Raw genomic sequence first — 26,465 nt, 5'->3', positions numbered from 1 at the left:
CCAGGCACCCTCCCTCTGCCGATTATCCTCCGATATCTGCCGGCGGAATCATGGCTCCCCACTTCGTACCTCAAAACCAACCGCCTGCGATACTCTGTTTGTAGAGATCCAGATCTTCTTACATCTCAGGCTGGTTTCGTGGGTGCTCAGAGTGGTCTGGTAGATATCCAGCTCAATTCCGGGGACCAGTTGAAATAGGGTCCCCTACTCCTCCATCTTTCCTCTCCTCCTGGGCAATCATTTTAAAATCAGGAGTAAATAATTATTAGTGTAGAATATTGCTGGAAAAATATGATTTGCTAAGAGAAGACTTATCACCCCACTGATGATTTTAAGCACGTGAAAAATTGAGACCTATTCCTTAAAATGGTAGTGGGATCACACATGGATTGCTTTAGTTCACTTTTATCTGGTGGCTTGAGAATGGTAAATGCTATTGGTTATTTCCCATTTATATTCTCTCCTGCGTGGCCAGATATTTTAAAATCCCATTGAATACAATTTAGAAGTAAAAAAAAAAGGTCAGAGAGAGGAAATTCTCTCCATGCAAGTGAGAATAGGAAAAGTTAATTTTTAGTATATTTTTAATATATGAGTAAAGTATATTTTACTCATATTAAAAAAAAACAAGGAAAGTTAGTAATTCTTGTAGGTTGTCTAGAAGTAAATACCAAAGGTCTGTTTAAAATAAAGGAGATATGGCATTTTGTTCAGAGTGATGAGAAAATATTGGCAATAAGAGTGGGAAAAGTAGAAGAAAGAGATGCCTGTCCCAGGTGGTTTTCTTTTTTCTTTTTTCTTTTCTTTCCTTTTCTTTCCTTTTCTTTCTTTCTTTCTTTCTTTCTTTCTTTCTTTCTTTCTTTCTTTCTTTCTTTCTTTCTTCTTTCTTTGTCTTTCTTTCTTTGTTTCTTCCTTTCTTCTTTCTTTCTTTCTCTCTCTCTCTTTCTTTCTTTCTCTCTCTCTTTCTTTCTTTGTGTTCGGAGCAGGGTGTGGAGTGTGGAGGTGAGTGAGCTCTACCTGGAGGTAGTATGTGACCTCTAACCCCATGGTTAGTATTTCATGACCAGAGTCAACAGGCTATCTGTAGGAGTAGTAAAATTTTGTGGTAGAACACATAGTAGACAAACGTGTGGGTGAGTTCTCTGCAATAAGACACATTGTGAATGTTCTCTATTTTCCATGTGACATTGGACTTAGTGACTAAACTGTTGCCAAAGGGACTATTACTCTCTAGTGGTTTGGGCTACTCTGCTTGAGACCTGCCCAGAACAACATGTTCTTATCACAAGGCAGTTCTGGAAGGTCAGTATTGATGATCAAAATGATGGTGACTGTTCAGAACTTCATTGCCTTTTGATTTGGTACTAACTTAAAGGAATAATTAATTAGGATTTAGCTTCCCAAATGTTATTGCTGTAGACTTCTTTTTAGTCTTTTCTCTAGTATTCCTGAATTTACTTGTCCTATTCCATCCACAAGATTCTACAGTGTGCTGTCCACACAGGGCAAAAAATGCTAAATTCAACCTTATGTACTTAGGATAAAGCTCTGTGAGGGCCATATTTGGTTACACTCAGATACAGTAACAGATGAATTCACCAAATAGGGTTGCCCTACCCCAACTTCAAACCCATGAGATAGGCATATAAGCTTACTGCACATACTTCATTTATTCATGTAAAATGTAATTATAAATTAACAGAACAATGTTGTAGATCACATAAAAAGAACTCTGTCATTATGCTGTTGTGTTAACTTCTGCTCTGCAAGGGCATCCTCATGTTGGCCCAGGTGAACACCCTCTCTTCTAAGAGTTCAAATGGGAAGCAGTAGGAACAGTTTTGGGCTTTCTCCTCAACTTAGCTGTGTTTCTATTTTCATCTTATTACCCTTACTGGGGAAAATAGGTCTCCAAGTGACATTAGTTATGTATTCATCCTAATTCATTCCTTTTGAATTTCCCTTTTGCTCCTTCTCTTCTTCCCCTGGAAAGCGGCTCCACATTTTATTGCTAGATAGAATGGAATGTCCCTTATTCACACTCAGAGTTCTCTCTATCTAAAGCCTGTAAAGGAAGAAGAAGAAGAAGAAAAAAAGACAATGTAGGTTGAGACCATTCAAGTTTTGCTTTTGATATTTGGATGAACAAAACTAAAGTAAATCTTTTCTCTGAACAAAAGTCTCTCAAGATTATTGTGTCACTTGAAAATCTAATAATGATAGATGAATATTAACACCTCTTTCTCTTTGCACTCTTGCTATCACAGTTTTAATCCTCCCCAAGGCATTGAATAGGGATATCATATACAAGGAAGCCAAAGACAAAAGTATTAAAAAAAATCATCCTGTTAAATATGTATATATATTAATGATTGTGTCTATTTATCTTGTCTCTGCTTTCTTGCCTTCAGTAAATTGGCTTTATTCCTTAACATTTGCTTCAGAAATAATTGTATGCTCTCACTTCAAGGTTCTCCTCTCCCTGTCTCTGTGAGATACTTGTGGATTACTGTTGAGATCCAGATCTTTATGGATATTACTACTTTTACCTTCATCTAGCTCATGCTGTTTCTAAGTACACTGTTTCCTCTTATCTACCCCCCCCTTTTTTTAATCTGTCACATTGGATCCTCAACCTATCCCAAGCGTATTTCTTATATCTTCTATATACTTTCTTCCCCTAATTGAAACCTGGCTCTCCAGTTCATGGATGAGCATTCATTGAACACCAATTATGTACAATCTTCTCTTTTTGGCATGTTGTATGTCACCAATCCATTGGCTTTCACTGCCTTGAAAGAGGCATTTTTATCCCAGTTGGTTGAGTGATTCAGATTCTGAAAGGCTCTCATTTCTGGGCTAAAGAGAAGCAGCTTTTCTTTGTGCACCAAACACAGGGTTCAGCGCATTATTAGTTTGGATTTTATTTTACAGGCAATGGAGAGTCAATACAAATTTTTGAGCTGAGGGAGAGTAATGATAACACATGACATTCTGGGAAGATATTTGTGGGGGCAATGTGCAGAATTCCTTGTGGTTTGAAGTATGTACATCCATTAATGCATTACAACAGCAAAACAGAAATGAGAGTGAACAAGAGACTGAAAGCAGAAAGAGCTAAATGATTTCTGACTGATTCAGCAGAAGACAAAGAAGCCCTTGGTTGGAAAATAAAAAGGAGAGCTGTTACCATATAAGAAAGAGTACAGTTGGTTCAAGAAGATGAGGAACTAGAATAAATGGTGTTTCATGGGGGTCAACATAATAGAGGCAAATCAAATGCCACTGACTGAGTCCTTTCATTGGTATGAAACACGTAGCAAAAACTTTCCTACTGGAGGTGAACCCTTGGCATGAGATGCAATTTCCCAACAGTGGTGGAGACAGGAACCCTTGGAGGGAATTAAAGGGGAAATGAGTAGTTGTCATATAGCCATCATTAGCAGATAATTGTGTGTGCAGGATCCATGGCTATGACACACTTTTCTTTTGGTCGGATCTTACTTCAAGTTGAGCTGAAAATTCCTGTTAAGAACTGAGCCCTATGTGTTGATTCATGTGCCTTGAAGGACTTCCCATTTTGGTAATCTGCCACCTTTAGGGAAGCCTGCCTCTGCTGCTGTCCAGGCATCTTGTACTCCCAGGATTCCTTTTCCAGAGCAGGAGTGAGGTTTGCAAAGCTCCAGGTGCCCTGAGACTCCCCTTGTTGGTTGTGGCTACATATATATATATATTTTTTAATTGGGGCAATTAAAAAATTATAAATGTTTCTAGATTTTTAAACAATCAATTTCTTCTTACTTGTCATGATAAAGGAGAATCTTCCTGAGGTTGTCTTTGCTCTGATGGAATACGAGTCAGTTTAACATAAGAGTTGGAAAATCAACTGTCTACCAAGACCAGGCAGATGTGGCCCGAATGTCTGAATTAGGCTAGATGTAAGATTATTGGGATTGGCCATCCAGTAGTAAATTGGATAAGGGAAGCCTCACCCAATGGTGTACAAATTAAAATGCTTTAAAAATACTCTTTACTATAAACAACATGAAAATATAGGCATTTGAACAACATGTTTTAATACTGCTTGTGTTGGATTGAAGTGTAGAGGGAAGGACTTCCCACTGAATTTCTGCTACTGTGACATTATGGGCTAGTCGTACAATATGCCCTATATGGACATTCAGGTTGGACCTCAGCTTTTTTTTTTTTTAAAGATTTATTTATTTATTTATTTATTTATTTAAGAAAGAGAGGAAGAGAGTGAGCAGGGGGAGAGGGGCAGAGGGAAAGGAAGACAAATCCTCAAGCAAACTCCCCACTGAGCATGGAGGCCAACCCAGGCTGATCCCAGGATCCCAAGATCGTGACCTGAGCCTAAATGAAGAGTCCAATGCTTAACTGACTGAGCCACCCAGGCTCCCTGTGACTTCAGCTTTTATATCACATCTTAGCTTGTGATTGAGTTAAAAGTTTAGGAAATGAAAAAGCAATAAAAATCATTCATTGAATTGTCGCTATGATTAGCCACAGTGTTATGCTAGGGCTTGGGATAGGTTAATTTTTACATTGTTAATACTTGAATTCATTCTAACCTCCATCTTTGTCTAGCCTAGTCTGAAGCAGTAGAAAAACCTACACAAAAAGTAAAAGCAAATGTATTTAAAACCTCAATGGAAGACAAAAATATAAATGAATACCGTTAAAGTTTAACATGGCTGTTTATTTTCTCTTTAGTATTTTTATTCCAAGCTGTTGTAATTATAAGCCAATAATGCTATTAACATTCTGAACATTATTGTCAATGTTTATGGGAAATTAATTTCTTTTATTTAATTAAATAATTCAAATTTTATTTGTTATAGAATTAAATGTGGCTTTAGTTTTTCAAGGGGTATATTTTTTCCTATAAAAATTTGCCTATGATTTTTCAGGAAATCCAATAGAAAAATGGAATTACACTACCAGAAGTTTACTTAGGAAACACCTCTGTATTTGAATAAAAGATATTGCAAAGCAAAAATAATGAAGTTTTATGATATTTATGATATTGTAGTAAGATATTTTAACATTAATTTTAAATAGGTATAACTCCAGATCATACAAGATCATTCTCTTGAAGAATAGCAGAAAGGTAGAGATGTCTTTTCAAATAAAGTGTAGGTGAGAGAAAAGACAGGAAATGTATTTTTTTTTCTTCAGTTTGGGACTATTAGGTTTGGTTTGTACTATTTCATTCAATTCCTTACCAGTGAAATTTTCAATTTGTAGGGGACAATCTCATTAAACAGCATGTGTGTATGTCCAAGGGTTTGTTTAACTTAAGGAGATACAGTATCTACAAGTTTTCCAAACAAAAATGGCCAGTTCAAAGTTCTATGACCAGTGGCATGTAAGCTGAAGCAATCAGTGCAAGACTGGTGATGTTCTGTTAAAATTTCAAAGGTTACTATGCGTGGGCTTTAGAATTTGTTCAGAGAAGCAGTGATAACCTTGACTCTCTTTCAGTGAAAGTACAAATTTATTCATCTGAGACCCATCATCCACAATTTAATCATTAATGTTTATCTCAAGAGTCAGGTAATCATATTCTGCTATGGCTTATGTGGTTCTTAGAGCTGGGTGACTATATTTTGTGTTTGCTTTGTCTCGTGCCCTGCCATTTTAAGTTGTTCTTTTTCAAGTTTAATTTTAATGCCATTTATTCAACTCAATGTCAGGTGGCCTAAAATAGTTAATAGGGGTCTTCAACAGTCTCTGTGCAGGCAATAGGATTAGGCTTGCAACGTAATTGTTGAACTCAAGTTTAGGCTTTCTGGTGTTTAGTTTCTTAGTTGCTGAAAGATAAATAAAACTTGATTTTATTCTATAAACTGGATATCTCACTTTTAAATGAAGAGAACTTTTGCTCATTGGTTAACAAAAACTGATCTTTCAATGAAAACATACCAACAATAATTGGTTTGGGTTGAATTTGCCATCAAAACTCATTTAATAGATGCTGAGTATGCAAGCACATTTAGTTACTCATTGAGTACCTCCTAAAGCTCATTCAAGTTTCCCTTTTCCCAGTTTTAATGTGATAGGTTCTGAGTTTTCTTTAAATTTCCCAGAAGAACAAACTTGCCTTTCTACAATGCATAACCAAACCACAATTATCTTCTGATTTCATTCGTTCACATGACACAAAAATAAATCTTTTTTTCAAATGTTGCTCTTAAGGTATTTTATTTGACATATATATTTAAAATATATATTTCTTGGATATTTGGGTAGTAGTTGGTAAATCTTCCTATTGAAGGGATTCAGAACAAGAATCCCCAAAATGTATGACTCTGGCATGTGAACTATTTTGAGCTGAAGGCTCAATTGAGAGACCCTGTGGGTGCAAGAGAAACTTTTGCCTATTTGTTAACTACATAGAAGCATCTAAACTGGGGATCTTTCTGAGAATAAGAGTTATTACTAGAGAAGTTTTATCTCAGAGGCCCATCTCAGGATTTGGTAGGGCAAACATCTAACTACCAAACATCTCTACTTACTACCCTGTGAATTGCCCTCTTCCCCTTTGAAGGCCCAGGCCCCTGCTCTATTCCTTAGTTCAGGATGCATATATACCTCATTATACCTCTCTATCTTTGAACCTTTCATGTATGTGGGGTTCCATACATAAGAAATTAAATTTTATTTTCTCTTGTTAGTCTGTTTCATGTCAGTTTAATTCCGAGATGAGCCAGAAGAATCTTTAAAAAGTAGAGAAAAAATTTTCCTCCCCAACACTATTCTTTCATAGTTAATCTATTTTAGGTATTTTAAATGAAAACTAGGGTAATGGAAAACTACTAGACCCCAACAAGAAGAACCTAGTGTTTTGTCTTGGCTCTACACCTATTTGCGTTTTAATTTTAAACAAGTTTGTTCTTCTCTCTGGACTATTCTCATTGTCTCCCAGTGTTGTTGGAAGAATTATATTTAAAATTATACAAGAAATTATGTTGCATTGATATATAGCATTATTATAGTCATTATAAGGTCCTGGAATAGAAGACTAGTACCTAGTTAAATTATGTGGATCATATTTTGAACTAAAAATAAATACTCATGGTCTAACAATTTCATTTTTATTTGTGAGTATAAATAGCAAGCTTTAAAATGTATTAAATTAAATCATATTCAGTTATTCTTTTAAGTGAAAACAATATTGAACAGAATAAAATTAAATAAAAATTAATTTGTCTCAGAAAATTCAAGTAATGATTTGCTATACACAGGGACCAAATAATTTGGTTCCAAAAGCAGTAAATTGATCAATAAAATACTGGAGGTAATACTGATTGCCATTAAATGTAGTTATTTTGTCATAAGAAGAGGGAGCAGAAGAAATTGGTTACTTGTCTAAAAATAATTTTACATGTTTTATATTATTAATTCAACAAACACTTGTTGGACATCTACTCACTCATTTAACAAATATTTATTAAATGTCCAGTATCATACACACTGGGGATAGAGTGAGAATCAAGACGGATAAAGTTTCAATTCTCAGGGAGCCTACAGTCAAGAGTGAGAGTTGCTGGGGCGCCTGGGTGGCTCAGTTGGTTAAGCGGCTACCTTCAGCTCAAGTCATGATCCCGGGGTCCTGGGATAGAGCCCTGCATCTGGCACCCTGCATCTGGCTCCCTGCTCAGCAGAGAGCCTGCTTCTCCCTCTCCCTCTGCCTGCCTGCTGCTCTGCCTACTTGTGCTCTCTATCTCTCTGTCAAATAAGTAAATAAAACCTTAAAAAAAAAAAAAAGTGAGAGTTGTTTTATAATTAAGAGTGAGGACAAATCCACTGAAGACCTTTAAAAGGCAGGGTGAAAAGTCAGATGAAATTCAGACTGTAATAAGAAGAATGGCCAAGAGCTGAATTCCTCATGGAACTTTCATTTTTAAAATATAATAGCAAATATCATTATAATGTTGAATGGAATTTCAGGGTTATGATATTTTTACAAGGATAGGTTACTTTTAACAACAGTTAGATCAAATTTGTAACATCAGGAGTTTTGAGGTATTTCCTTCCAGAGTTCTGACAACCCACACATAATCAACCTTGCCCTTTGACCTTGGTTAATATGTAGGGAATCCGGAAGAATTCTATGCATCTTAAATAACCAATTAACTACGTGGATAAAGTCTGTGGGCTCTGCAAATCTTAGGCATATAGCAGAGTGGAGTAATTAAGAGAACTGATTCCTGAAGGCAAACTGACTGGGTTTTCATCCTGGCCCCTCTACTTACTAGTGTACACCCCTGAACAAGCTAAACTACTCAACCTGATGCTTTAAGTTTTTCATCTGTTAAATGAACGTAATAATAGTACCCATCTCAGTTGTCAGGATTAAATTCATGCATATGTGGAAAGTGTTTAGGACAGAGTCTGATCTGTCATAAGTGCTTTTTAATTGTTTCTTCTTAGGAATAAAATCTCATTTCCCCTGCCCGATGCTACCCAGCTTTGACTCTTGGGGACTTACTAGTTTTTAGACATGGAGAGAAAATTCTTCACTTTTTAGTAGTTTCAGGGGAATCAAAATTGTGGAAAGAACCTTCTGAATCATCCAGCTCCACCTTTTTTTTTTTTTTAAAGATTTTATTTATTTATTTGACAGACAGAGACACAGTGAGAGGGGGAACACGGGCAGGAGGAGTGGGAGGGGGAAGCAGGCTTCCCGTGGAGCAGGGAGGCTGATGTGGGGCTCAATCCCAGGACCCTGGGATCATGACCTGAGCCAAAAGCAGACGCTTAATGACTGAGCCACCCAGGCGCCCCCAGCTCTATCTCTTTATTTCATAGATGAGGATATTGTGACTCGAAGAAGTGAATTACTTGTCCAACATCACTTTAAATAAACTCCTGTTAGGCAGGTAAACCTGATACAGCTTTGTTACTGATAGTCATCCTAATCTAGCTGGGATTATAAAATATCCAAATGACTTGCACCCCCTGGATTACAAAAACCCACAAAGTTGAACTGAGATCTAAGAGCTTCAATTTACCCAAGGCAACAGAGGAGATAAGAAAACCTAAGCAAAGCTCAGGTTTCCCCAATATGCATTTATCATCCTTCTCTGATTCAAGATGCTCTTTTTGTGCATTTAGATTTTATGTGTGCAGAGAACCTTGTCCATACGTTTTTCAGAATTTCAGATTTCAAAACCCCTACTTTGTGGTGCTTCTCCAGGTCAACTCTGACTTTTGTTTTCTGGTATTTCTGGTGGGTCACGTGAGTCCTAAGATGAGAACCTTTGTTTAGATGGAGCGGTGTAAAGCTGCGGATGCTGAAGACAGATCAGCTAAATGAAATACTTCTACTTATCTTTGATAAAAAACCCAAAACCAAAAAACAAGAGGGATTGGTGGATTATGAAAATCACAGAACACTGAGGATAAAGCAGTAGTTGTCTAAGACATTTTATATAAGGAATTTACTTTATCAATATGTTAATTTATAGCAAGATCAAGAAAAATCTATAGTAAAAAATATCCTCACTGTATTAGATAAAACAGGAAAAGTAACTTTATTGCAATGCTTGTGTCAGCATGAAAACTTTTAAGTGTGAATTAACTAAATTCAATTTGATTCAATTGACCATGTGAAATCTTGCCTGCCATACTGGCTGAAGCACCCACGAAGAGAGAGGCAGTAACAGTGGTGTTGTATTAAAGGACAGCTATTATTTATAAGGAGCATTTCCAGAAAAGTATTTTTCCCCTAAAATTTTGATATCTGTTAGTTCTTTGTTGGAGTCAGTTGAGTCTCTGGACCCTCAATCTTACTTTTATGTCATTCTCTGGAGTTCAGTACATATCTGTGATGGTGGATCTCTAGAAATTGCAGATTTAACATTCACAGTTTTAACTATTTTCAAGCAACTCCAAAGGTCCTTTGCATATACAGGTTTATCACTGCCCCGAGGCATACATTTTAATTAAGGATGTTGGTATGTGGAGTGAGTCACTTACTTTCTTATTCACTGAACAAGGTTTTGTTGTGCATTTACTATATGCCGACCAATCACCTAAGAGGTCTAGCCAGCCCCACATATACTTCAATATTGCTTTGTGTGTTTCTAGTTTTCATGGCTTTGTCCAGTGACTCGTGAGTGTGGTATTAGCAAATTCATTGATGGGGAGGTAATTTTAAGATCGACTGTACATTCTCTCATATAGTTCAGTCTTTAAAAGGATATTTAATATGGAAGAGTCATTGTGACTAGGTCTGATGAATTGGGTTTGATACACTATTTCTGTTGCTTGATTCTCTAATTATTTGAATGGCACCACATACCTCTTGGTTTATTTTTTCCTAGCACCTGGAATCCCATCTTTTGTGTTAAATTGAATCAAACTGAATTAAATTGTTAAAATGTCCTGAACTCATTAGCTCTATAATTTCTCTGTTGGTATAGCAAGTTTACTATGGGGTGTGCTTATAAATATAAGGTTTTCTACAATTTATTCTAAAATTTTAAAAAATTATGAGGCTCCTGTGTGACTCAATTGGTTAAGCCTCTGGCTCTGTGGTTAGGGCTCTAGGCCTGCGTAGGGCTCCACACTGGGTGCAGAGTCTGTTTCAGATTCCTTCTCTCTCCCCCTCTACTCCTCCCCACTCACATTCTCTCTCTCGCTCTCCCTCAAGTAAATAAGTAAATAAAATCTTTAAAATTTTTCAAAATTGAGACCAGAATATCAGATACTACAATGATCTATGAATTTGATGTATACTCAAAATTGATAGAGTATACGAGAGGGTATGTGTGATCTCTTAGGTATTAGAATCAGCTGAGCAATTCTGATGGCAATGGATAAGTTCAAAAAGATTTGTGATTTAAAGCACTGAAGCTTCCTGTTTTGCTAGATTTTTCCCTGAGGAAAGTTAAGTCTATTAATTTTTAAGGAACAGGATCATTTAGATTTATATTCTCTGCACTCAACTGAACAGTACAAATAATCCTCTTGGATGGAAGTAAAATACTGACTTCAAAAGATGGCCTTTAAAATACCATAGTTCCCTAATCTAAGATGTGCATTTGTTTTATTGTTGTAACATTTCTAAAATTTGGAAGTATCAGTTGATTTGTGTTTTTAATTTTATTTTTTTGATGTGTTTTTTAGTGCTTTCTTTTTCTCTTCTTTCCTCCCCTCCTAAAGGTTACTATTAAATTAAATTATTATTAAATTATTAAATTAAGTCTATAACTGATGTCATAGTAAAATGGAAGAATAACGTAAATAAAATGGAATATGAGATGATCAGTTTTCATTTCATTTTAACTTCATGAACTATATGTAGTTCAAAAGACAAATTGAACAGTTATTTCTATGGATTTTTCAAATAAATGGCATTTCATTAGCATTTCCAATTTCCCACAATTTTAGCAAATTACAGAATTCTGGCAGTTAATCTCACGTTGCTATAATCTTTACGTATACACTGGATTTTATGAAAACATATTAAAAACTTCATGTTGAAAATATTTACTGTTAACTTTATTTATTCAACAGTTGTGTGTTGGGAAGAAAGCATTTACTTACTTTACTGTGCAAGCCCTCAGTAAATATTTGGGAGATAATTAACTAAAACAGTGAATCTTTACTATATTTCAAATGAACTAAAGATTTCTCTAAAACCTTGACTAAGAATATATGATTAAATTCTATAAATACACTTAGTAAAATAAAAAAGAAAGATGTAGCAAATTTAGGTTGTCAGATTGAATCAGAAATCTGATTCTCATTGTTTAAAGATAATAACTAGTAGAAACTTGAAAAATTTTATGTGTAGTCATTGAATATGTGCAAATATATGTAGTTTTGTGACTATATATTCAAAAGGTTGATTTGAAGATACTAATGTAATCAAAATGAAGGAGCTTTTGAAAATGGCACTTACATCTGGTTTCTTCTGAAAATGTTTGAATATTATAGATATATATAAATATATATATAGATATTATATAAATTATATAATTTATAAATAATAGAAAAAATGAATCTGAATAATTATTTAAGTGATTTTTTTTCATTATATGTGATATCTTGGTTCTTACATGTATCATGCAAAAACCTTGGAGTTTGCTAAAAATTGGGGGTGACATAGATCAATTTTCAAAGTAAAATTAGTTTTAATTTACTTAAATATATGTAGGTGTGTGTATATGTGTGTGTCTATGTGTGTGTTTTGTAAATAAAGTAGCTGTGTAAGAATGTAACTTTTTAAAATTTTTTGTAGCTCAAATTCATTTTAATTTTGAACCTGCCAAAGTGGAGAAAGTTTCATCTTCATCAATTTAAAATTGCTTAAGACACACCACACAGTTATTTCTTCTAAGTTCTTGTACCCTCCCAAAGCCCTTCCTGGGGTAGAACACAGGGCCCCCCTCTCTCTCAAGATACTAATTTTTTCTTTACCTTTCCTCTGCTCTTAAAGAAAAAGAGTCTCTCAGGCAAGCCTTTCTTTCCATCCTCCAGGGACCATATCCATATTCTTGCACTTCCCTCTCCCCAGCCTGATAGGTTATTTTTAGTATCTTCCCATGTCCTTTGCTCTTCCTCAAGTATTTCTCCCAAGCATTTTGTCTACTTCAGGAATACTTTCAGCTCCTCTAAGAGCTTAAGTTTTAAAAGCCAACATCAAAAGGAATTCTGTCCATGTTTTTCATCATGTAACATCCCTCTTCCTAAGCGTTCAGAACAGAGTAGCCTATGTATGACCAAAAAAAATCAACATTTTTTTGGGGAAAGGAAGAAAATTTACCAGATCAAATGTTATTCTACTGCATAGGTACTGGTATTTCATTTTGTGGGGATAGGTCATCTTCAGTTTCAATTTCTATTTCTATTTAGTAAATACCCAGTGATTGTAGCATCAACCCCAAAGATTTTGGGAGTCCCCATATAAAATAAGGGGATCCCGAGTCATTCTTTATTGTCACATGAGGATAGAAGGTAAGAATCTTTAGAGAAATGATCTCTCCTATGATGATTGGGAGAATGATAAAATAGGACTGTCTAACAGTGAGCCTTAGTTTATTTAAAAAAATTTAAATAATGCTGAACACCAAAGGAAACTTATGAATAATACACAGTAACTATTATCCCTTGCATTTGTTGCTGTAATGTTGAGTCAGAGAAGTAATTCACTCCAAGGTCACAGCCTGTTAATGGCAGTCAGAAGTGTTTTAACACTCATCTTATATTAGGATTCTGCTAGGTGTCTGGCACTATTCTAGGCACTTAGCATGTATATAGAAAACAAAACAAAACAAAACAAAAAGATTTTCTAGGTTTTTTTTTTTAATTACCCCCCCTTAGGGATTCTAGATTAATTTTGGCTGCTTCTTTTAAATTGAAGTATAGTTGACATACAGTGTTATATAAGTTTCAGGTGTACAACATACTAATTCAACAATTCTATACCTTACTCAATGCTCACCATGATAAGTGTAGTCATCATGCAATGTTATTACATTTTTGACTATATTTCCTATGCTATGCTTTTCATCTCTGTGACTTATATATTTATAATTGTAAGTTTGTACCTCTTAATCCCTTTTATCTATTTTGCTCATCCCCCTACCCAGCTCCCCTCTGACAACCACCAATTCTCTATATTTAAGAGTCTGGCTTTTTGTTTATCTGGCTGCTTTTAAATGTATCATTCTAAGACTTTGAAATGGAAAATGTAAAGGTTCTTTACAAGCAGTATGTAGGTTAACCTTGCAAATATTTCCTAGAGTCACTCTCCACATAGTAGTAATGAAGAACAGGATATATGTGAGTGGGCCTGTGTATTTTCTCCTCTTTCTCCCTCTTGCCAGCTAAAGTATATTCTGCTTGCTAAACATCTTGGACTCTTTGTTCTCATTTGTTTGCTTGGTTTTTTTTAGACACCAGAATATCCACATCCACATGTACTTCTGTGCAGACAATGTGTAACAATAATAATAGATGTAATAATAACGGAGTTTATTAGGTTACTTGCTATGTGCCTGGTACTTTCTAGGCACTTTACATGCATTAAATCACTGAATCCTTTCAAACTAATACATATCTCCAACTTACAGCTGAGGAGACTGAGGCATACAGAAGTTAAGTAACTTGTCCAATGTCAAAAGCTACCAAGTGGCAGAGGCAGGATCATATCCAGACAGTCCCTGTGCTTAGTCACTTCCCTATCTGAATATAGAAGTGGCAAAGTAAGATCTATGTGTTCTCCTTGTAACACATCATGGGTTTTTGACAGCAGATTAGAGGGAGAAAGAACTTCTACAAGCTAAGTTTAATGTCTCTGTAATTGTTTCTCTAATTTGGGTGTACTATGGCCACCCTTTGCAATATTTTAAAAAATTTCACATTGGAAAAGGTAGAGCGATCTTCCCAGGTAGAGAAAACTAATATTAGAATCCCTGGTTTTACTTACCACATTGTCCCTTACAAATGTCTTTCCACTGATGTTTAAAATGTGCTTAGCAGAACTTGTGAGACATAACGAATATTTCTTAGTATTTCTGCAAATTAGGTCCCTATCATATTTAAGTCAGTGATTGTTTTATTGTATTTATCATTTGTGCTTTTCAGAGTTAGCTGTCACCCACATTATAGAATGTTGGGACTCATTTGTTGAATCTCTGCCCATAAGATCTCCCCTACTGATAATACAAATACTGAACTCAGCATTTCTCCCCCTTCCCCCCAAAGCTAGGCTACTCCCTGAGGGTCATTATTTTGTGTGGACTTTCTGTAATTCATTTGCCCAGAGTATACTTTTCAATGAACATAGTTCACTCTTTGTTGATTAGAGTTGTAAAGTATTTGCTGTCCACCTGAGTTTTGCAAATTATCTGTGGTAAAGGTTTAAGTATAAACATCAGGTCATTGACCCTCAATGCAATGGATGGCCTGATATTATAGTTTAAAAATCTTTAAGTGAATCCATTCTTTAATACATTGTAGGATTTCTTCAGGATACTTTGTTGTGTGCAAAAGGAATTAGGAAAAAGTTCAGATGTGATTCTAAAGCTTAAGTGGTTGACTATTTCTATATATTAAAATTTTAAGGCACCATGAACGAGCAAAAGTGCATATTATTTGTATCTCTACTTAGCATTCATAGCCTAATGTTTTGTATTATAGATTTTGTTTGGCCCATCTTTGTTTTTTAATTTGTAAAATTGTTAGGAGAAATTGCTGTGCATATTCATATTTTTGTGCATTTCAAAAAGGCCCCCAATTGATTTTAATATAGTGTATATTCTCAAGAAAGATTTTGAATTAATTATTTGTCCAAGTCAAACATAACTATAAATCAATCTCATTTTTTACATAAGGTTATTTAAATCTTAGGGTCAAGATATACAGGCCTGGTCACCAATTACATCACTATATCAGAGAGTGTGATGTGACTAATCAATAATTAATAATTGTTCACAAAGATAACCAAATGAGATTACACAGAGATATCCATTTGCAATTCAGGAGAACTACAGATAAGTAAAAATAGAAATTTATTATCTTTCCTATCAAGGTAAACTTGGTTTTGATTGTGTCACATATATGTATAATCAATCAACAATTACTTAGTGAGTTATCACCATATATTTCACCATATATTTAGCTCTGTAGTGCTGTTGGTGATGCAGAAATAAGAGAAGTAGAGACTTAAGGCCTCCGCTGTCTTCAAGGTACTTACAAAGTAACAATAGCTGTCCTAACTGCCAGTAACCAGCAACATTACTTTGCATAAGTGTCTGGGTCTTCGTTTCTAGACTGCTACATCAAAGACACTCTCGAGTTTTCCTCTTACTCCATAGCCACTAATGAGTGTTCCTCCTCCACCCTCAGACCCCTACATCTTATAGTACTGAGGGTTCTGTCCTCAGCACCCATCTCTTCTCTGTCCACATTCTCCTCCTGGGTGATCAGATAATCTCACTTAAGTCCATGCCTTTGGACACATCTCTGTATTATTTTTTCAGATTTTTATCTATAGCCAGGACTTCTCCCTTGATTTCAGATTCACATATTGAACAATACGATATTTCTACCATGATGTCTAACAGGTATTTTAAACTTAACAGGGCCAAATGACGCTATCAGTTACCTTCCTTAAACCTGGTGTATCTTCTCCCACCTTTCCATCTCCATCCCTTCCCTAAACCTTTTCCCTCCCCATAAATGGTTCCAGCATTCTTTCATTTGTTTAGGTCAAAATCTAAGATTCATTACCGAATGTTTCTTTTTCCTCACACCTCACATCCAGTTTGTCAGTAGGAGCTGACAGCTCTATTCCTAACATATATTCAGAATCTGCCCACTGATCACCATTTCCTCTGCTAGAATCCTTGTCTAAACTACCACCATCTCTCTTCTGGGTTAGTGCCATGGCGTGCTGGTTTCCTCACATCCACTCTTGCCCACTGTGTTCTAGGACATCTAGACGGAGGTCTCTCTAAAGCTTAAATTAGATCTTGCCATGCTGTTGCTTAGAGATTGACCTATGACTTTGCCCAACTGCCAGAATTAAGTTCAGCCTCTTTACTGAGGTCTAGAGAACCTAACTTGTGCCTTCCTCTGGACCTCATCTCCTACTCTCCTCTTGTTCACTGTACTTCAGCCATGCTGACCTCCTTTCCAGCCCCTCTAGAATCTTCTCTCTTACTATATTTTTTCCTTTGAACATCCCTTGCCTCCTGCCCCAATCTCACCATGACTGTCTCTTTTTCATCATTTAGACTCAAGTGAAATGTCACCTCCTCAGGCAGGCCTTGTCTGATACCACTTTGTAAAGCTGTAGCCCTTCAGTGGTCAGATTCTCTCTCAGTACCTGATTTTATGACCTTCAGCTTATCAGTACTTGAAATTAGCTCTTTATTCATTTATTTACTTGTTTGTTGTCTTTCTCGCTGGAATATAATCTCTTTGAGGTCAAGGAATATGTATGTTTTACTCAATGCTCAATCTCTAGCACCTAGAGTAAAAGCTGGTGGTGGTAGGCCATCAAAAAATAGTTGTTGATGGGCTGGCTAACTGGTCTTTATAGTCTTACCTTATTTATTTATTTTTTATTTGTTTATTTTTTCAGTGCTATATTCTTACCTTTAAAACAGAGGGCTTGGAACCAATTATCTCTAAGGACATTTCCAGTCCCAAGATTTTGCTCCAGTCTGAATGAAAATGAGAGAGAAAAATATGCAGTAGCAGTTCTATGAAGTTCTATGAAGTGCCTATGTATCTCACTCAGAACACTCCTAGAGAATTATTATGAAAAAGATGCTCATTACCAAGGGTACCTTGTTTTTTTTCTGGTGTCTGCCTTTGCTGTGGCTGACATTTGTATTTATCATTCCAGTCCACCCTGCTTCTGCTTAATCCAGCATTTTTGTATCTGAGTAGCCATCTGTCTTCAAACAAATTCCACAGATGTCTCATCTAGCCTACTCAGCTTAAAAGGCAATCATCAGTACAGCTAAACTGAAAATAAACTCAAACCTAATCTCCTAGAGGACCGGGTCTTTGTGTGGGTTAGAAGACTTTGCTTTTAGAGTTATGGAAGAGTGTTCTTTCTACATCTACTTCTTCTAGAAGTGGGAAAGCAATAACTGAAGAGAATATTGGTTAAGATATTTTTAAAATAAAGCTTTGCATGACTGTTTTAAAAAGAGTAGAATAAAACAATTTGAAATAGTAGATTCCAGCTTTAACGTGATGTCAGATTACCTGAAATTTGAAATACTCATGGATATTTTAGTGCTGAATGCCCAACATGGTAGCTGGTGCCTATCTTCTTCTCTGGCTTACAGTTTCACCTCTACCAGCTATCTATCTTGCTGCTGTAGCCACTGAGATTATAAAAAGCAAGGCCTGTGTGACATTTGGAGACCTTATTTTAGGGGAATGAAGAATAAAGCATAAAACAAATATATCCTCATGCTCAGACCCAAGGAAAACATATTTCAGCTTCCAGTGCCAAGGTATGTAGCTTTGTGAAAAGAATGAAAGTTTTTAGGGACTATCAGTAGAGAATAACTGCCCAAGTTTGAAAGACATCATAGATTAGATCTATACCTAGATTAAATCTATACATAGATTAGATCTATACTCTCCTGTCCCAAGACTGCGTGAGTTCATAATCCTTGCTTTGTTGCTCACTAACTTTTGACCTTGAGCAAGTTACTTAATCTCAGTTTCTTTACTTTAGCCTCAGTTTCCTCATTTGCAAAATAGAGATAATAACAGTGCTGCCTTCATAAGTTTGTTCTGAAGAGTAAATGAGCTAATGCTGAGCACTGCTGAGAATAAGGACTGGCACATTGTAGGCACTTTATAAATGTGGAATAAATAGCTGTCATTTTCCTTCTGACATATTTAGCACTGCTTTAGCAGAGTTGATATAGTTTGTTTGTTTAAGTAGGCTCCATGCCCAGCGTGGAGCCCAACACGGGGCTTGAATTCACAATGCTGAGATCAAGACCTGAGCTGAGATCAAGAGTCAGGCGCTTATAACCAACTGAGCCACCCAGGCACCCCAGAGTTGATATGGTTTTAACCTAACGTAAAGTAACTTGAGATTTTTGCATTTGCACCCTTACCATGAATAAACATAAAATTTCTGTTACCATTATTTGCAATTTTGACAATAAGCTCATGAACTTTTATTATGCTTTCATGGATATCAAGGAGTTGATGGACCCTAGACTGGAAACCATTCATTCATGCAACAAATAATTGTGGATCACCTACTACATGCCAGGAGTATATGTGATTATTTACATGAATCTTAAGTTTGCTAGAGATGGATACTCAATTACCTTCCTCAGTGTTTTCCACAATAAAATAACTTGGCAAATTTTTACTCATTTGATTTAATTTATGGGTTTAACAACTATCTACTAAGTATCTAATACTAAACTGAGATTTTGCCGAGAATATAATGAATTGAAAAAAATCCTTATTCTCATAAAATAATTAACTTTTAATAAAATAATAAAAATACAAAATATATGACTAAGAACTAAAAAAGTAATAGAGATTATCAGAAGAGAGTGAAAAGAATGAGACCAGGGAAAGAAGGTTCTGAGGTATGTTCTGAAGAGGAGGAGGATTTCTATAAATAGAAAGCAGGGGCCAGCCATCATGGTGGAAGACAACCTAACACGCAGACACTTTGGTCTGGAAATGAACTTGGCATTCTAGGAAGCCATGGGGATGACTTCTCAGCACCTTACACAGCCTTCTCACCTATAGTGTTGCATACTTTGTGTAGGCTTGCAAAAATGTTACAGTGAATATCACTGACTTAATGAGGGAACTGACATGTGACAGAGAAAGAAAAGATACGCTACAGAGACTGTTTCTTCACTTATTTGTTCATTCATTTCCTCATCCATTCAACAAATATTATTGAACACATAATATCACTGGGAATATTGCAGTGATGGGGCAAGATAGAGCCTCTGCTTTTATGGATATTATAAACTAACCAGATTCTTGAATATTTTGAATACTAGGGAAAGGAGCCTGGAGTTTATTTAAAATAAACATTACAAGACTTTAGGGAGAGGAAAATTTTAGGATTAATCAGAGTCTATAGGGACTCGAGGTATGAACATTAACTAATGTTTATTATAATCACTCAGGCATGATTTGGTGAGAGCCTGAACTAAAGGTGTGTCAGTGTCCTGGGATAAGGATAAATGTGAGATTTTGGAGGATGGATCAGAACTATTTAGGGACAGATTGGATGCTTGAGGTTATGGAGAAAGAGGTGTTGAAATTACTATCAGGGAATAAAATGAGTGACATGGAGAATTATGGTATAATAAACCACATGGATAAATTTGGAGAAGAATTAGATTGAGGGTCATGGTGGGAAAATGCCAAATTGATTTTGAACCTACTGACATACTGAGCTTATTTGAAATAGATTTTAAAGGTAGGAAATGATCTTTAAGTGTTTTGATGGTGACCATAGTAAGAAATACATTTTACATGGTGACCTAATATGGATGTATATAGCAAAAATTTCACAAAACAATATTTACCCTACTATATGTAATGTACTCTGATCCATTCTATTCATTTTATTTTACTAAAAAATATTGACCATGATACTCTAAATTTATTTCATGACTTTGTTTGAGGAACTGTTCTAAAGATAGTTGAAAACCAGTATCTTATTGTAGTTGATGGATTGCAGAGATTTTTGGCAATAAGGAATAAGCTAATACAGATTTAGGATTGTGATATAGGGCATCAAGAAATAAGTAAAAGTGCACAGGGTGTAGAAATTCTTCCTAGATGATCATGGCTACAAATAGACTCCAACATATGAATAAGTTAGTTACACACACCACAGAGTGTGGATAACAAATAATATTAAAAATAGTATGCAATATGATACTTTTTCCCTATAAAAACATGTTTGAGTTTAAAAAGAAGGGTGTCTGTGTTAATGTCTGATTGCACCAGATTTTTCTTACTGAGTAAAGGAATGATCCTCATATCCTCCCCTCCCCATCCTGGTAGACACATTTCATATTTTATATTTCCCAGGATAGTGCTTAGAATTTTAAGGTATAGTTAGAACGAACTGAAGAATAACTTGTACATGGATTGATTTAGGTTAACTTAGCTGTCAGTTTCATTTGGCTAATGAAGAAGCAGTAGCACTCATGTGGTCAGTGGCCCAGACAGTTTCTCTACAGATGGCCTTGCTTCACAGGGTGGTTGAGTCGTTGGAAAGATTTTCATATTTGAACTCCATATTTGAACTTTGCTTACTCACCTACACTGAATACAGAAGAATATAAATGTGAATTAGTATTGGCTTTGGACATGGTTGGATATGGATGGAGATGGCAAAGAAATGTCAGCTGTATGGCATATGCTGAGAATTGAGCAACATTCTGGGCAATGAATGTGGCTCCTGGGCCAACAGGGTATATCACTGAGCTATTTAAATAGACCTGGTATGCCTACTGGACAGAATGTTTTTAGTTTCTTAAATTGTTCAAGATCAAAGTAAGTCAACTTCTGCTAGCCTGTTTACCTTGATTTTCTCTCTCCAACTAAACAAATTCCCAGGTTGAAGTTCAACGAGAATGAAGAGTATGGGAGGACATACAGTAGGAATATCAGATTACTCAAGGCCTCTTATCATATGGGTGCAGTTGCCTCTTGATTAGTCAAATTAAACTGACATTCAGCGAAAGTTTTGAATGGCTCCTATAGCCAAGGAATGCTTGGATCCAGTGTTAGATATGGTGAGCAGAAGACATGGTTTATGCCTTCAAGGACCTTGTTATGTTGGGGATGTAGGACATAAATTGCAGCGTTTCATCTGTAAAGAAACATTGACCTAACAACCTTAATGGTCAAATGAGAGAGAGAGAAAAAGAGAGAGAGAACTTTCTGAACAACCAAATAGAGATTCCAAAGTACAAACACCTGTTCAGGCCCCAGTGGTATTTATAAGGTCAGTGAATATTCTGTCCTAGTAGGTTAGGACCTACCTGGTGAGATTCGAAGAACCATGGGACCACTGCCTCAGGTTCTTTCCTTCACTTTGTTAGCTCTCTGAGATTCAATCCACTAGGAATTCACTGACAGAACAGCAGTCCCTTCTAAAATGGCTCTTTTTCTAGTAAAGTTAGGTGTGGTTTTGTGGAGGAAACACAGTGTTGAGAAGATTGAGAGCATGGGCCTGAGATAAGGAGAGGCTCTTAGATTTTGTGGATTTAGTTTCATACGATTGTTGATCTTTAACACCTACCTGACTTTGCCTGTAAATTCAGACATGACAGGTTCGGCATGGTGTGTCCATTAGAGCGGGGGCACATGGAACTTGGAGGCAGGGTACCAGTGGAGGCTTGAGGTACCTAGAAGAAGAGTAGTGCTGGGGTGAGTCTAAGCCATATGTTTGAGGTTTGCAGAGGGCAGTGGAATGTGAGAAAGGGATTATTATGAGCCCCAATGAGGGGTCAGAAAGGAAGATGAGAGCCCTGATGAACTTTTCTTACTTTTCAATTTAGCCCAAGGCAGTAAGTCTCTGCTCAGTGCATACCCTCATTTCTTCTGACTACAGATTTCTCCATTTCCTCCAAATATTCAACTCCAAGCCCTTTATTAAATTTTTTTGTTTGTTTTTGTTTTTTGAGCATAGTTGACACCCAAACACTTCATTCTTAACAATCACTCTTTTACAGAGAAAATAAAGTCACAATCAGTGGAACCCTTCTCACTGGCTTCTAAATGATCACAAGTAATCATTGTCATTGACTCTCAACCCTGTTTCCTTGCCCCCCTTCACATCCAAATTTCTTGGAAGAGTTATGTATACTGCAGATTTTATCCTCACCTCCTATTTACTTCTCTAGCAATTCCAATCTGGTTTTCAGTCTCATCATTCTACCAAACACAGCTCTATTTAGGACATTAGTAACCCCCATGTAACAGATGCTTTTTTTTCAATTCTTGTCTACTGTCCCTGTCAGTAATATTTGTAACTCTTTACCTATTCCACTTTAAATACCCTCCTCCCTTCCCTGGGATAACATTGCTTTGATTTTTTTTCCCCCTCTTCTTTGGCTACCTGTTCTTTGTTTTGATCTTTGGTCTTTCTCAAGACTCCATAATGGGCCTCTCCTTGTTTCATGCTACACTCTCCCCAGGCTATCTCAATCTTGTACTGCTTAATGACTCACAAATAATATTCCAAGCTTAGGCCTCACCACTGACCTCTAGACTCTGTAGCCATCTACTTGACATCTCTTCTTAGATGTCTCAAAGATGCCTGAAATCAAACATGTTTAAATCATACTAATGATCTTTCTACATAGCTCTGGTCTTTGTCCAATGTGCCATACACCAGTGAGTCATACCACAATCATTGAATTATACAAGGCAGAAAGCTAGAAATCATTATGACACCTCAATTTTTCTCACAGCTTATTTTCAACCCATCAAATCCTGCTAATTTTATCTTCTTGGAGTTTTGTGCTGGGAAGAACAAGCCCCAACCTCTGGCCCATCTCTCCTTTCTGCCTACCTCTGGCTTCATTCTGTATTATGAAGAGGTCTCAGGTATGTACATGTGGAAATGCCTCCTCATATGTCCCAGCTCTATCCACACCTCCTCCAAACAGTTGTCTCTTGGCCACTTCTCAGGCCTAAGAGTAAATACATCAGTGACATGGTCTGCCTTTGGGAAGATATAATCAAGTTAGAGGCCCTCTCAGGCTCTCAAAAAATTTCAGGGTTGTTTAGACAGGGAGTTTTAGAGTCTGGGTGCTGTATCATGGTTCGGGAAAGGAGGAAGACAGGTTTTGGTGGGCACATACCCTTGGTTTTACTGACTCTATGCCCCCTGAGGCAGAACATAGCCAGAGGAGGCCTTCTAAATCACGGATTTTAGAGAAGAGGATTTCTTGCTTGGGTCCAAGGCCAGTGCCACCCCTAAACATCTCTTCAATCTGTCCACCTGTCTTTGTTTCTACATCATTGATGTAACTCAAGATGTAACCATATGTTGCTAGGACTACTGCATTAGTCCCCTGACTAGTCTTCCTAAATATATGCTTGCGCTCTCTAGTCTCTTCCCTATGCTGCTGCCAAGTTAATCTTTCTGAAACATAAATAAGATTATATCATTGAACTAATAAAATCATTCAACTTCTTCTCATTGCTTTCAGAATAAAACAAAAATATTGTAGCCAGGATGACATACAAAGGCATCTAGTCTTATATCTCATCTCACACAGTGCTTCCCTCCAACTCTGCCTAGTTTCTCAGTTTCTTTCATGTTCTCTCTTGCCTCAAGCATTTGCACATGATGTCCCCTGTGCCTGGAAGGCTATTTTCTTCCCTCATTCTTCATGTCCGTTTAAAAAAATTCTCAGTTTAAAGTTAGATCCCTAGAAAAGCCCTCTCTGACTTCTAGGCACATAGTATTGTTAAATAAATAGGTCTTGAATCAGGAATAATTTTTCATCACTAAATATTTGGGTGTTCTACAACTTTGTCAATCATCTTAGATAAACTATTTTCCCATGGACGTTTTGTAACTCTCCATAAAAACGATTTTTATTGTGTGTGCTTGTAATATTAAAATGGCCAATCTCATCCTTAGCTTTACCTGGAAATCCAAATAATTGCAAATTCTGCTTTTCTTTTCTGCCTGCTAGTCTGCCTTTCTTTTCTTTCTTACCTCCTGCAAGAATTTCCATCATCTAAATTGGGGCCTAACTCTTTGTTTTCTGCATTTTGGCCTTTTATCAAACATTTAGAAATTACATATGTTCATACACTCCTTATTTCCCTTAGTCCTATACCTACTCATTCCGTTTCTTTGGGAAGAGTTAATTCATAAGCAAAAATGAACTCAGGGGGCGCCTGGGTGGCTCAGATGGTTAAGCGTCTGCCTTCGGCTCAGGTCATGATCTCAGGGTCCTGGGATCGAGTCCCGCATCGGGTTCCCTGCTCAGTGCAGAGCCTGCTTCTCCCTCTCCCTCTGCCACTCCCTCTGCTTGTGCTCTTCTGTCTATCTCTCTGTTAAATAAATAAATAAAATCTTTAAAAAAAAATGAACTCAGAGAATGCAAATTTGAAGCTTTATAGTCTGTTGAGTTATAGTTAGTTAAGAGGTTAAGAGCCCACACATCTTATTTGCGTATGAGATTGCCTTTGTGTTTAGACCTTCTCTACTACTACTTTACTACCCCAGGATAACGTATTTTGTATCCTACATGCACAGTGATTTACAATGTTGCATTATAATGATCTTTCTATGTGTCTGTCTCCTTTATTAGATTGTGGGCTCCTTGAAGTCAGCAACTGTCTTATTAATCTTTTGTATCTTCATAACCTAGCAAATACTTGACCTTCAGTGGTCAATCCATTTTTAGCATGAATGAAAGACTAGATTGTGCTACTTAAAATAAGTATAAAAAATTATTTTCTGGATTGTGCCCTGTCAGCAAGAACACTGGTGTTCTTAAATAAATACTGGGTTTGTTGATGCCAGGACAATGTTTGCTTTAGATACCATCTTTCTTGATGTGCCTTTTTTTGCCAACTTTTCATGTAACCACAAAGAGAGATTTGGACTCATCAATAACAGTCATTTGCCTTTAAGACATTAAATGTCATGAGATTAATTCATGTAATTTTAATGAATGAATATTTAGTGTGAATATACAATTAAAATTAAATTAAAATAGTAATTGTATGTATTTTGTCTAATAATTTAAGCTATTGATGTGTTTTGGAAAGAGAGTGCCATTATCCACATCATATGTTACTGAAATTATTTCTTTATGCTACTTGAATGTATATTTTTGTTGCAATAAATTATTAAATGAACTATATTTACATACAAAAAATTTAGTCCTGTAAATATTATTTTAATAAAAGAGTTTTGTTCTCTTCAATGTCTATATAATGAAAAACTAATTTTGAAAAATTCAAAATATGCAATAATTATATTTATTTATGTATTTATTTTTAAAGATTTTATTTATTTATTTGACAGTGAGAGAGACACAGCAAGAGAGGGAACACAAGCAGGGGAGTGGGAGAGGGAGAAACAGGCTTCCCGCGGAGCAGGGAGCCCCATGTGGGGCTCCATCCCAGCACCCTGGGATCATGACCTGAGCCGAAGGCAGACGCTTAACGCCTGAGCCACCCAGGCACCCCATTATATTTAAAAATATAATTTTGAAAACATTTACATTATACAGTTTATTATAATTATGCTACAAATGAATTTCTCTTTAAAAGAGAACTAGGTCGATTATTTATTTAATGTATTTCTTAAGAGTTACAAGTTTTTTTGGATCAAATAATTCACTTCTTAATGTTAGCCCATACACAGATGCTTGAAAATTTGATGAGAATTTCAAGACTTAACTTCCAAGGCTTAGCTGGGTAGTGGGCCAGAGAACTTTTAGTTAGAGGCTGGCACTGGGAGATTACAAAACATCTACCAAATTCTAAGCTTTAGAACACATCAAGAAAAAAAATCATACTTTAATGAAAACTTTCTAAACTTGATCCACTGAAGTTTTTTTGTTGTTGTTAGTTTTTTTTAATTTTTTTTAAGATTTTATTTATTTGACACAGAGAGAGAGAGCACAAGCAGGGGGAGTGGCAGGCAGAGGGAGAGGGAGAAGTAGGTTCCCCGCTGAGCAGGGACCCTGAGGCAGCACTTGATCCCAGGACCCTGGGATCATGACCTTAGCCGAAGGCAGACGCTTAACCATCTGAGCCACCCAGGCACCCTGTTGTTGTTAGTTTTTGTTAGTTTTTTAAATTAAGTTTCTTATTTTAATTCCAGTGTAGTTAACATACAGTGTTATATTAGTTTCAGGAGTACAATACAGTAATTCAACAATTCTATATAGTACATAGTGCTTATCAAGATAAGT

The 26,465-nt window shown here is 36.2% G+C and overlaps 1 protein-coding gene across 11 annotated transcripts in view; it reads left to right on the top strand.

Moving 5' to 3' along the window:
• Window positions 1-26,465, top strand: part of ALB (albumin) — a 134,360-nt gene that overhangs the window by 87,366 nt on the left and 20,529 nt on the right. Inside the window, exon 1 of one of the 11 annotated variants that reach the window (XM_035004819.1) lies at window positions 17,244-17,329. The exons of the other annotated variants lie outside the window; for them this stretch is intronic. Within the exon in view, the coding sequence (XP_034860710.1) occupies window positions 17,259-17,329 (71 nt within the window). The 5' untranslated portion in view covers window positions 17,244-17,258. Of the gene's footprint in view, window positions 1-17,243; window positions 17,330-26,465 lie in introns of those variants that run through there. 11 annotated transcript variants of the gene reach the window in all.

Source organism: Mirounga leonina, unplaced genomic scaffold, assembly GCF_011800145.1.
Source record: "Mirounga leonina isolate KUSES-001 unplaced genomic scaffold, KU_Mleo_1.0 Mir_129, whole genome shotgun sequence".
In the NCBI taxonomy this organism is placed as follows: domain Eukaryota; kingdom Metazoa; phylum Chordata; class Mammalia; order Carnivora; family Phocidae; genus Mirounga; species Mirounga leonina.
This window is presented reverse-complemented; position numbering and strand designations above follow the sequence as displayed.